Source organism: Heterocephalus glaber, unplaced genomic scaffold (assembly GCF_053883595.1).
Source record: "Heterocephalus glaber isolate CG9 unplaced genomic scaffold, H.glaber_assembly_v1.0 deba00000071, whole genome shotgun sequence".
NCBI lineage: Eukaryota > Metazoa > Chordata > Mammalia > Rodentia > Bathyergidae > Heterocephalus > Heterocephalus glaber.
In genome coordinates, this window is record NW_028258137.1 from 19,430,614 (window position 1) to 19,442,500 (window position 11,887).

At 54.5% G+C, this 11,887-nt stretch overlaps 3 protein-coding genes across 5 annotated transcripts in view; 1 reads left to right on the forward strand and 2 right to left on the reverse strand.

Annotated features, from left to right (window-relative positions):
- The window catches only part of Pdp2 (pyruvate dehydrogenase phosphatase catalytic subunit 2), a 29,875-nt gene extending 21,288 nt beyond the window's left edge, over positions 1–8,587 (reverse strand). Inside the window, exon 1 of the mRNA XM_087182234.1 lies at positions 8,455–8,587. The gene's annotated coding sequence lies outside the window, so the exon portion shown is untranslated. The remainder of the gene's footprint in view (positions 1–8,454) is intronic.
- Ca7 (carbonic anhydrase 7) lies at positions 2,960–11,312 on the reverse strand. Of its 3 annotated transcripts, XM_004843097.3 has the most exons (7): positions 11,076–11,312; positions 8,455–8,652; positions 5,868–5,986; positions 5,017–5,112; positions 4,866–4,928; positions 4,194–4,349; positions 2,960–3,718 (listed from the first exon to the last, which is right to left on the reverse strand). In XM_004843097.3, the coding sequence occupies exons 1-7, from the start codon at positions 11,104–11,106 to the stop codon at positions 3,596–3,598; spliced, it is 786 nt and encodes a 261-aa protein (XP_004843154.1). In that variant the 5' UTR covers positions 11,107–11,312; the 3' UTR covers positions 2,960–3,595. The 3 variants fall into 3 exon arrangements, with proteins under 3 accessions (XP_004843154.1, XP_004843155.1, XP_021112595.1); XM_004843098.3 differs by lacking the exon at positions 4,866–4,928 and having other exon boundaries at positions 11,076–11,220; XM_021256936.2 differs by lacking the exon at positions 11,076–11,312 and having other exon boundaries at positions 5,868–6,202; positions 8,455–8,594.
- The window catches only part of Nae1 (NEDD8 activating enzyme E1 subunit 1), a 39,990-nt gene continuing 38,791 nt past the window's right edge, over positions 10,689–11,887 (forward strand). Inside the window, exon 1 of the mRNA XM_004843095.3 lies at positions 10,689–10,931. The gene's annotated coding sequence lies outside the window, so the exon portion shown is untranslated. The remainder of the gene's footprint in view (positions 10,932–11,887) is intronic.

Here is an 11,887-nt window from a genome sequence, read left to right on the forward strand (position 1 = left end):
GTCTCATCTTTTCCCCACGAAGGGACAACTAACTTAATATCATGGGAACATGTAGGTACGGCTCTCTGTGAGGCCTGGCAAAGGGGTGATCGTCTCTCCCCCCAAACACACCCCACATTGGGCGCCAAATGTAGGGAACAGGGGAAGGGGATGTTACCAGAACCTCTGCAGTAAGTCCTAGTCTCCTGTGAGCCATGCCAGCACACGGCGAATTACAGGAAAGGGAGAAAAATGAGACTGAGAAGAAGCTGAGCTTTGGGTCTGATCAGTGCTGCTCTGGGTGGCAAAGACAAAGACCCCCTAGCTTGCAGCACCTTTTACTCAGTACGTGGGGAAACAGATGTAACAAGTGAAATGCAGAGTTCAGTACTTCACTTTGGGATAAACAAGGTGTAACAAAAGACTGGGGGGCGGTGGAAATCTAAGAACAATGAGGAACTACACAGATAAAGATTTGGTTCCTCCTTGGCATCTCCCACAGGTGTGGTCTTGTCCTGGAGATTACAACACAGCCGGATCATTGAAGTCTCAGTTGTGACCCAAGGCCAAAATACAGTTATGTCTGAAATGTCAATAGCTGGCCTGTAGACAGGAAAACTAGGCCTACTCAAATGATTTTTCCCTAAAATTATGTAACATTGCTCCCAACACCCCAGGTAACACCCAACAGGGTGAGTGTCCACAGACAGCCTATGGGGACATTCCTAGGCCTCTGCAGCAAGCTGGGAGCAAGTCTTCTATAGAAGGAGCTCAACTTCTCGAGTATTCCTTCACCCCCAAAAGAGGTACCCGCTGCAGGGTCCAGGGATTGGTCCTCCAAGAGGTGTTTTGGAGGAAGCCTGTGCTCCTAGCCTGGGCACAGGCTCAGTGTGCTGTGGCCACTGAACTCAGTCCCCAGCCTTCCCTGAGTCTCTCCAATGGCCAACCTGGCTGCCCAGGAAGGGACTCTCTGAGGTCTTAGGAGTAAGCAGAGCCTAATGAGTTGGGTGCCTCAAATGTGCCCACCATCATCTCTGGGGAACTATTACTTTGCAAGGGGATTCGGGTCCCAGTCCTGGGTCCCTTGAGGGCAGATTTGCTGGAGGCATTTGGGTTCCAGCTGGGACTTCCCATTTGAAGGTAACACGGTCAAATCTTGGGCTGTGATTATAACATAAAGAGGCCACTGGGTTTTAAAATAGTTTTAAATTTAAGAAATGAATTAAGGGAAAGGACTTAGGGAGTGAGAATTCTTGGCAGCCTCGGGATAATTATAATAAAACCAGTTCCCATTTTCTAAGCCCTTTGCAGTGCCACTATTCCTGGGATGGGATGGACAGGCTCCCTGACACAGCTAGCAGCATTGGGTTTATTATGCCACTCCGGATGGTTACCATCATGCCACATTTCCCTCCCTTGGGCCCAGTTGCTATCATGCATATCGGGTTCTGGTTCAGCTCCTGCTCTGCCACTTGCCTGCTTAACCTTTCTGAGCCTCATTATCCTCATCTGTAAAGTGGAAGTGACAGTTGTTGGTCACAGGAAGAAAACTCGACAACTGCCCCAGGCCTTTTCCCTGCCTTAACAGTTCACATTGCCAGCATGACTTCCCTTGCTGCCAAAGCCACCTGCTCCCAACTGAGCAAACTCTGTCTTCCAGATACCTCCCCATCCTTCTCACTGATGACTGAAAGCTGGAGGGAGAAGAGCGCCTCTCAATCAGGCTAGCACCTGTAGCTGGCCTTGCACTGGGGCAGCTTTTGCTATGGGGCCTTGCCTCTCCTGTCCCCTCACTCTTGCCCACTCTCGGGTCAGTTTTGGCCTGAGCACTGGAGTGGGTGGAGAGGTCAACAAAGTAAGACTTGCTCTACCCCATGTCCTTGAGTTCAAAGATAAGAGTTCTAAGACCAGAAGTATCCTGAGCTTGAGTGTACCCTTATGGTATAGTGACAATGACAGGAGGAACAGACAAAATAAGGAGTGGACATGCCCCACCGTGCCCTCCCAGCCAGGAAGTCCAGCCTTCTTCTTAGGAATGTTCAGACACACCCCTGCCCATCTTCCCATCACCCCTTAGCCACTCCTTTCTTCCCCTTCACAGCCGAACTTGCACATTTACTGTCCCACTTTTGCACCTCCCCTCACTGCCACTTGACCATGTCTCACTTGGGTCACAATCCCCAGTGGGTCTCTAAGCCCAATGGTGAGCTTGTCTTGGGAGCTCTCTGGACAGTGGGACTAGAGCAAGGCAAGCAAGGTACTCAGGGGGCAAATTTAAGGGGGTACTCACTCTCAGGTTGTGCAAACATCTGGTTGGGGCCTGGAGTTTGTATCTCTTTAAATTTCCCTTTCAGGGGCGGTAAATCCTGTGTGTCCAATATGAGCGGTTCCTCTCAGGGTCCTCAATCCACAAAGAGCCACCCCTCTCTGTCTGGGGACCCACCACTCCCTACCAATGGCTCCCCAAAGCCCCAAGACAAGAGTTGCCTTTTGAGCTGTAGCCCTAAATCTCTATCATCCAGCCGCTGCTCCCCATCCCCACCACCCTATCCTCTGCCTCAGGGCCACCAGCCTCATTTCCTCCCTGTCACATTCCATGGGGATTGTCCCCACCTGCACCTTGGCTTTGCCCCTCCTCTACTACCAACCCTTAATGGCTTCCCAAGAGCCTGCGGAGAGAATCCCATGCCCTCTGCCAGGGCTTCAGCCTTACAACCACACTGAGCTCTCACCTCTTGAGCCGCACACCTGCTCTTCCCTCTGCTTCAGACATACTGTTCCCATATCTCTGCCTTGGAACACTGGTTGGAATTTCATTTCTTCCCAAATGGAACATTCCCATTTCCTCTTCCTCCAGACCCTCTGGCCTTCTGCATAACTCTCCCCTGCCCAGTACCCAGGCTCTTCCAACATAGTGCCCTTGACTCCCCACCATTGGCTCCCCATATCCCCAGAAAGTACTCAATTGGTATTTGTTGCATGGATAAATGAATTTATTCATTAATACATGGATGGATTATCATGTGGTGGCTTTGGTGGCTGGGTAGGAACAAGGGGAGATAATATATAAGCTATAGCCAGGGCCTGCCCATGGCAGCAGGTGACTGGAGAAAGAAGGCCACGTCACCTCCAGCAGGCTGCGTGCTGATTTTTAATGGCCTGGCAGTGAGGTGCGTGCATGGCGGAGGCCTGCAGAAGAGGTAATGCCGAGAGGGCAGCTCTGCCCACCTCTAATTATTGCTTGAGTCTTCCTGGCAGTGCCAGCTGCCTGCCCTGGGAAGCTCAGTCTCGTTCATCACAGTGTGAGCTCAGGGTAGGGGCTGCCGCTGCTGCCAGTGGGGAAGAAGAGGTTCCCAGGGGCCTTGGGTCTTGGAGAACAGAGGCACCCCCAGACTTGGACCCTGCTCAGCTCTGGTTCTTTTGGTCCCAGGGCAGCTGAAGGGTAGACCTGACTTGTGAGTCCCATCAGGAACCCTCCAGGGTGGCCAAGAAGCAAGCCAGCTGAAGAGGGGTCCACAGCACCCCCAGGCAGGAAGCCTCAGATGGTTTGGTGTCTGCTGACATGGAAGCCCTTTGGAAGATGATGCCCTAGTGGCCAGCAGGGCAGGTGGGCAGCTTAGGCCCGGAAGGAGGCTTTGACCACACGGCCTTTCAGTGGTTGTGGTGGCCGAAAGTTGTTCACCATGTGGATCCTCTCATCATCCTCTGAGGTGAAAAGCAGGCTCCGGAACTTCTCCATCTTGAGAAGGCAGAAGGGATGCTCAGGGTAGAATGTGGGTGCTGTGGTCCTCTGACCCCAGATGCATCATCTGGCATCTCTTACCTAGCCAGCTCTATCCGTCTTTCCTCTTGGCCCCTGGGTCTTGTCCCCATTCTTCTCCACTCATTCTCCTCTTTGATAGCCCCAAGCTCAGTTATTTACTCACTATAGGACTTTTGAACCTGGGCCCACTCCACCTAGTTCTAATTTCAGTCCTGTCTAGCTAAGCCATAGCAGTGCAAGCACCATTCTAGTTCCAACACAGGAGGCACAGCTCCAGGATCCAGGCATCTCCCCACCCAGCCTGTATCTAGGTCCTAATGACTAACAACCGTGCTAACTCCCGATCAAAAATCTAAACACTTATTAGCAAAAGATGGGAGCTTTGACGAAGGGACTCCACCCTGCCTGGCCTGGACCGTGAGTTTGCAGCTGGGGCTCTGGGAGGACTTACCTGCCTCTCAGAGATACTGATGGGCTCACAGAGCACAATCCAGGTGACACTCTCATTGAGGGGGGGTGTGGTCAGGGAGCCTGGATAGGTCCAGTAGTGCCGGCTGGCAGGCAGGAGGCACTTGGGGTTGAAGCAGCTAAACTGGGCCCTGGTGCCCTGGGCAGGGTAGAGACCTGGGAGTCAGCACAGACCTCCCACCACCACCAGCCCTGTAGATTCTTCACTTGTTGATGTCTGAGGATTAAAGTTTCTTCTTGGCCCACAGATGCAAATTGTGAGCAAATGTCTGTGACCTCAGCTGCCACCTCCCCAGCCTAGGTTTTGCCTTGTGCACCTGTTTGCTTATACATAAAAGCTGTGGTCTCTGGGGCTCTCTGGTTGCTGTTCACATCTTTGCCTGAGCTTCCCTCAGTAGCTCTGCCTGACAAACCACCATTCATGTGCCCAGGATGTTATTCATGCTGTATTCTACCAGATTGCATGCTGGACATCAATAGGGGCATGAACCAGATGTGGAAGGGTCAGGTGCAAGGCCCTGAGGTGCTGACCCTCACCCTGGATCTCTGCCAGGGTTGGCCACCAGCATGGAGGAGTGACTGGGCCCAACTCGTGAGCTAACTTCTTCCCTCTTCCCACCCAGCTGCTCCCAATAGGGGGCAGGCCAAGTCTCACCTTAAACCGAACCATGTAGAGCGCATCTGTCAGGCGGTTCATGCTGGGGTGCTCATCCCCCGTCTGTCAGGGAGAGGGTAGTGTGAGCCTAGCCCCCATGCATCTCAGAACTAGGGTCATGCCTTGCTCCTGGATCCCCGTCCCCACTCACCTCCAGGAAGACACCGACCACAGCCAGACCATCAGGTGCTGAGGCGGCCTCCCCAAAGGTGCTGTACTTCTTGGCATTCCAGTGAACCAAATGCAGCTGGGGGCAAAAACAAGCCAGGCCCGGCCAGGGCTCAGTGCCACCAGGGACCAAGGAGAACTCAGAGCCAGGCCTCCCCTCACTTCAGCCATACTTCTGCCCTCTGCAAGCAGGGGAGATGTCAAACCTCCCGGGAGCCTAGGGGGTCCCCAGAGGGAGGGCCACAGATAGCATCCACCCATTTCTGAGCCCAACCCTTTCCTGAGCCCCAGGGGACCCCAGAGAAGCATCAGGCTCAGCCTCTGGCTGCAGGTGAACTAGCTATGAATTCAATGATAGCCATTCTGTGCACTGCCTCCCTGAGGAGGTGGCACTTGCTGCTAACTCCAAAGAATAAGAAGAGGGTTAGCAGATGGAAGCCATGAGGAAGGGCATTTCAGGCAAAGGAAACAGCATAGACAAAAGCTTGGAAGCATGAAGGAACCAGATACAGATAGGGATTTTGTCACAGACAGCTCAGTGGGGCTTCGAAGGGGACAGGAGAAAATGAGGCCAGGCAAGGTGAGTTTGTGTTGGGCCTTGAATGCTAGGCTCAGTTCCTGAAGGCCTATTAGCAGCATGTGGGGTGTGGGGTGGGGAGACCCTTCCAAAAACTCCTGGTGTCAATGTTCAGGACCTAGCCTCTGTGCTGAGGCAGGGGCCAGTGTCTCTCCCAAAGGCCCTTGTGCTCCTCCTCACCCTCTTCAGCCACCCCAACCCAGGCAGCTGGACCATCTGACCCATGCTCTTTTCCCAGTGCAGATGGTGACCCTCACCTCGCTGGGGAATGACTTGCCATCCACCGTGTGCTCCGAGCCCACATCACGCTTCTTGCCCCAGTGGAAGTGGAACTGCTTGAGGCGGTAGGGCCCTTCCAGGGGACCCCCAGTCACCACTGTGGGCAGAATGAGGGTGTGGCAGTTGGTGCAGGAGGCCCTACAGCCTGGTGGGGCAATGCCAGCACTGGAGCAGCAGCCCAGGAAAGGGATACATTTTTCATGTGGAAAATCTGCTGGGCTGGCTGGGCTTCGGTCAGTCCCACCAACCATTCCCGCAGTCTCTAATCCAGGTCAGGACCAAAGTCTCAATGCGCTGCAGGTGGCAGAGAAATCTGGGAATGACAGAGTACAGCTCTCCATCTGGTCCCCTTCCCCACTCCTGCCCGATTTCCCTGAAACCACTGACAACAGGGCTTCCATCTCTGGGGCCCTGACCCAGGGCTGGCTTGGAAGGATTAATTTGTTTAGTCCTCATGGTAGCCCATAAGGAGAAAACCCTATTATTATCCCTATTTATAAAGGAGGAAACTGAGGCACAGAAAGGACAAGGCAGTTGCCCAAGGTCACACAGCAAAACACTGAGCTATGGTATGAACCCAGAGCTCCTATGTCCCTAATCACCAGGCTACACTGCCTCCCAATAACCTTGAACTTCCCCAGCACATGGTGCTGCCCCAGGCAGGAGGACAGCTCCTGATGGTCCCTAACCTCTGTGACAGGCTCAAGTGTCCTCAGAGCCATCTCCTGCATAAATGGTCTCCTGGGAAGGGCCCACTTGTGCTGATTTTGTGACTTTCTCATCCCGATAGCTGGTGAGCTGGGGGCATGCACAAGGCCACTTGAGACTGATAGAATTTCCAGTCGAAAGGTATCTGGCATGGAGGAGGCCCAGCCGGGCCTGAATGTGAGACCCTGGATCAGGTGACAGCCTCAGGCTCGGAGTTCCTCCATAATGGGTGACCAGGGCAGGGCCTTGTCCCCATGGGCCCCTCGATGAAGTCAGGCCAGGCCAGGCCAAGCCAGAGGCCCCTCCTTGCTGCCTGGGCTTATGAGAGAAGCAGGGCCTGTTGGGGGCAAAGGTAGGTAGGAGGATGGTAAAGGGAGTCTGGGGATAGTGGCTCTGGGCAGGGCCTCAGTCAGGCTGCCCCGTCCCCTAGGAAATGGGAGCAACTGGGCTTCCTGACAGATCTGTGGCCCTGCCTGAGACTGTCTCACTGGGAACCCAGAGAGGGAGCACCCTCCCTAACCACTTGGGCTTGGCTCTCTAGCTTCTTCCTTCATCTGACCATGGAATGCACTGCCACATGGAATGACTATACACTTACTATGCACTGGGACTCTGCTGGCATCAACTACTGACCTCCAGAGTGACCCTCAGTGGGTCACTACTCCCCACTGCCTCCCTGAATCCTCAGGCCTGCTATTCCAGCAGGGGAGGGAGCCCCAGTCAGACCTGAATGTAAGACCCCACCCCAGTGGCTTTCACTGAGCTGCTGATGTCTGAATTAAGCCCACAGGGTCCCCTGAAGTCTGTTGGAAGGACAGCCATATGAAAATTGCTCATTCATAAACTGTCATCTAGACTCCCATGTCCCCTTCCCAAAGCTCTGGGTGAGAGGTTTTTCTTAGAGGTCAGCACAAGGAAATGCCTGTCTATCTCTCCTGAGGATCTGCTTGCCTTCCTTCTACAGCTGTAACTATATCGGATTTTTCATCTCTTTTCCTAGCCTACCAGGAAACTCAGGATGAATCAACTAAGATTACTCTCCTCCTGAAAGTTCTAGTTTTTCTCCTTTCCTGCCTTTTGATTTTCTCTTTGAGAGCTAAGCTTCCTTGAGTGCTTCCATGGGGGCGGGGGAGCAGACATTTCCTCTCATAAGAAACTTTAGCAGGTTCCCTTCTTATCCCACTCCAAATCCCCATAGGCCAGTCATTAAGACAAAACCCCTTCACTACAGAATGCTTCCAGAGCCTCTGCCTAGGAATTTATCACAAAGGAACCTGGACTCTGATCTAGAGCAAAGAGACCTTGGAAGGAGCTACCACAAGTTCCCACAGGCCTCCCTCTGGCCCAGGGTGGCTGGGAACTTGAGGTCATGGGCGAGTTGGAAAGGGAGCCTTTTCAGCTGAGCCAGACTTGTCCTGGCACTCCCTAGTGCACTGCACTTCTATTTGCCCATCTGAAAAGTGGGCAAAGGATCCAGCATAAAGAACATTTCAGCCCCCTTCTCTCCTGGCCAGGCTCGCTCCAGACAATGCAGAGAGGAGGGCTGGGCTTTGGGCCATAAAGCAGGTGAAAACCAACCTGACCTGCAGCACTCTGTGGATGGGAGGAAACTGAATTAATTTTTTTAAACATTTGCTATATGATGGAACTACAAATGTCACTTCATTGTTTTCATTCACCTCTAGGTGATCTTATCACTCCCAGGAGGAGGAGGAGACTGAGGCTCAGCCCAAGGCACACCTCGTGAGAAGTGAAGCTGTTCTTGCGTACCATAGCAAGCTGCGCCTTCTGAGCCTGCCCAACATAGAGTTAGGACCTTGGGGGAACATGTGCCAGGCTTTGGCAGGGGCCACTTACCAGTTCGGTCATCACTGTCATTGAAGTCTACTTGGACAGAGTGGCCATTGTTGGTGATGCTGAGGGACGTGCAGGCCTCATAGGAAAGCTCCAGTGGCTGCAGGCTGGGCGAGTACACAGCCTGGCTGGATATGATATTGATGGGTGATTGACGGTCTCCCTGGGCGATGGGATACAGCTTGTGCCAATTTGAGGGACCTGTAGGAAGGGATGGGGCAAGGATTCAGGCAAGCAAGAATCTCAGGTTCAGGCTGAGTGAAGTCCTGGGGCACTATCTTCCTGGCATCCTTTCAGTGAGCCCCTGCTTTGGAGCTGCACAGCTTGGAGTTCTAATCCCAGATCTGCTACTACACCATCTCAACCTCCATTTCCTTGTGTAGGAAATGGCCTCACTAGAATTCACCTCCCAGGGCTGACAGGAGGTGAAGAGAGATAATGCCTGGAAGAGAATATTTCACAGCTGCAAGCTCAGAGGTGGTTCCCAGAAGTGAATCTTCCAACTCCTAACCCTCAACACACACTCAAGGAGACATCTGAAGTCTCTGACCTGACCTATCAAATATTCAGCGTCTTAGTGCAAACTTGGTGTTGGTGATGATAATAAAGAAAACTCACATCAACATAGCCTGGATTCTGTGACAAGTATTTGCTTCCTACAACCACCTTGTGAAGTAGAAACCAGCATGATGAGTGAAATGGGGACCATTCATGCAAGTGCAGGCACACACATGCACCAATATAAACACACAATGTGTGTCTGTACTACCTCCAGCTACCTCCCCAGCCCTGTTCCCACAGGTCCACAGGTCTGACCTTCATAGGTACACGGTGACATGGGTCACCAGGCCCAGAGTAGTCAGGCCTAGAACATGTGTGTGTACAAACACACACATATACACACATACACACACTTATAACCTGCTGATCACATCTGATACATGAGTATGCACCCTTAGACAAAAACTCTTCCTTTTGGAAACCCAAGTTTGCACAAAGGGACCAGGGCAAAACACATGCCCATGAACACACATGCACACATACACACACCCACACACCTGCACGAACACCCACAGGCACCCACCACCTGCCTCCCAGGGGCTCCATCTGCAGCCTAGAGGCTTAGCATCTCCCTGGGGAACATCCTGAGATACAGTCTATTTTTAGAGGTACTGCCGGCTGGTGCTTCTCCCCCTTTTTGGCTTCTTAAGTTTTCCTGAGAAAACAGCAGCAGGTGCCGACAGAGCTGTGTCCCCAGTGGATGACTCAGAACCGTGGCCCGGCCCCACTGGGTTATTTTTGAAGTCCTGTGAGCACTGCTGCATGCAGGCACCTCTGTCCTCTGTTCCTCCCTTCCTCCCTTCCTCATCACTCCCAGACTGGACAATCCAGATCTGGCTGGGTTAGAGGGAGCAAGCAGCCTGAGGATACTATTCCCATGGGGCAGGCCCCTGAGGCCACTAGATGCTCCCAGCTGGTGGGCAGTACTAGCAGGAAGGGCTGAAGTCAGGGGATATGGACTTCGGGGGTTTGACTATGTGTCGGACTGGGGTAAAATGATCTTCCATGAGTTCTGTCAACCTCCCCTTTCTTTGGCTCTCTCCATCTCTGCTCCTCTCTGTCCCCTTTTTCTGAACGTCTCCATTCAGCTCTTGGATGTCCAGATCGGGGGGTCTCCTTTGCTCCTGGAACCAAAGTGACTGTCTCTCCCCAGAGAAGCAGGGCTGGGAGGATCTTTTCTCCCCACCCCTATCTGCCTGTCTGGGTTCCCCTCCTGACAGTTTGGATCTTGGGGGGTTCCTTGTTCATCTCAGGGAAATGGAGAAGCCCTTACCCACACCCTACCCCTGCTTGATAAGACAGAGCACCCAAAAGGGAGGTGATGTGCCCCTGACCCCCACTCAAACCATCTAGCTCACCTGCCTCTTCTCACGTCCTCTCCTAAGGAAACTGAGGCAGCAATGGAGGAACTGTCTTCCGGGTCAGACCAGAAGTCCGGTGTGGGCTATGGACTCCCACGCCTCACACCTGACATGCTCAAACACCCTGCTCTGTGTAGACAGCCAGACACACGCGTGTGGCTCCAACTGCCCCTTCGCTCACGTACCAGCCGCCGCCGCAGCCTGGGCATTTCCTCAGGAAAACTCTCCCGGGGACACCGCGCCCTTGCCCACGCGGAGCCAGCTCCCTGGAGGTCCCCGCTCACACGCCGTGCGCGCTCGCTCCCCGCACAGACACCCGCGCACCACGCTCCGCCGCCACCTCCCCCCCGCTGCCCGGGCCACCTCCACGCGCCGCGCACGCCCGGGAGGTGCGTGTGTGCGGCGGCCCGGTCCGAGCTGGCGAGCGTGACAGTCGGGGGCTGCGCAGAGGTGGAGGCGGGACAGCTCGACCACCAGTCGCTCGCCGGCCGAGGGCCCGCCCGGGCGTAGCGCGGACTTTGCGCGGGTCGCACAGGAACCCAGGCTGGGGCCAGGCAGGTGGGCCGGGCTCTGAGGGCAGGAGGAGAGCTGGGACCGGGTCGGTCTTGGAGCGTGGGGGGTTGTAGGCTCATGAATCCCCCCCTGGACGTGCAGGTCGGGGAGAGTGCAGTTGAGTCGGGGCCGGCTGGGGTCTGCGCCTACCGTCGTCCTGGCCGTAGCCCCAGCCAGTCATGCCGCTGCTGTCCCCGCAGCCGTACACCTGCCGGCTGGGCTCAGTCCGCTTGCTCCGGCTGCGGCTCCGGCCCCGGCCCGGCCCCGCTCGCAGCCGCGGAGCAGCTTCTTAAAGTGGCGGCTGGCGGGAGGAGCAGCTCCCCGGGGACCCGCCCCCCACCCCCCAGCAGGGTGAGAGAGGCTGGCCCTGCTCCCTCCCGCCAGCCTGAAGGCCTGCGGAGCCATGAGTCCGGATTTGCGGGATCAGGAGGAGGTAAACTTCTCACCCCACCTCCCACCGCCTCCCACCTTACAATTCGCTCCCCTTTCCCCCAACGTGTTTGACTCTGGGACTGGGATGGTGACAAGAGAGACAGCCCATGCTGAAGGCTGTATGGGTCCTGCACATTGCATCCCTCCCTAGGCTTGCACGAGTTGGAAGTGCGACCACTGAGGACCTCGGCTCTAGGTCCTGTGTTCTCTGAGGGTGGAAGGTCCCCTTTAAACTACACTGACCATCAGGTGGTCGAGAACTGGAGGTTCCCTGTTTGCCAGATGCTGTAGCAGGTGCTAGGCTAAGCTTCAGATCCTTTCTGTGATATAATCCCCTTGGTTACCCTTACAATACGGACTGCCTGCCAGCATTGGCTGTTGTGATGGAGTCAGACATCAAGGAGGTGAAGTGAGGTGAGGTGACTTGCCCAAGGTCATCTAGCCAGGGAGGGAGGGATTGAGTCCTAGTTTATCCTTACTCTAGGCACTCTTTACCACTTCCTCTTGGTGCTTCGGGCAAGGGGCCCTAG

What these genes read in the sequence shown, in the direction of transcription:
- Ca7 (XM_004843097.3), bottom strand. Translation starts at nt 11,106, where the DNA reads ATGACTGGCTGGGGCTACGGCCAGGACGACG. An exon ending in TGACAGTGATGACCGAACTG is followed by an intron (nt 5,987 to 8,454) that starts GTAAGTGGCCCC and finishes TTCTGCCCACAG; the next exon opens with TGGTGACTGGGGGTCCCCTG. An exon ending in TCAGTATCTCTGAGAGGCAG is followed by an intron (nt 3,719 to 4,193) that starts GTAAGTCCTCCC and finishes TGCCTTCTCAAG; the next exon opens with ATGGAGAAGTTCCGGAGCCT.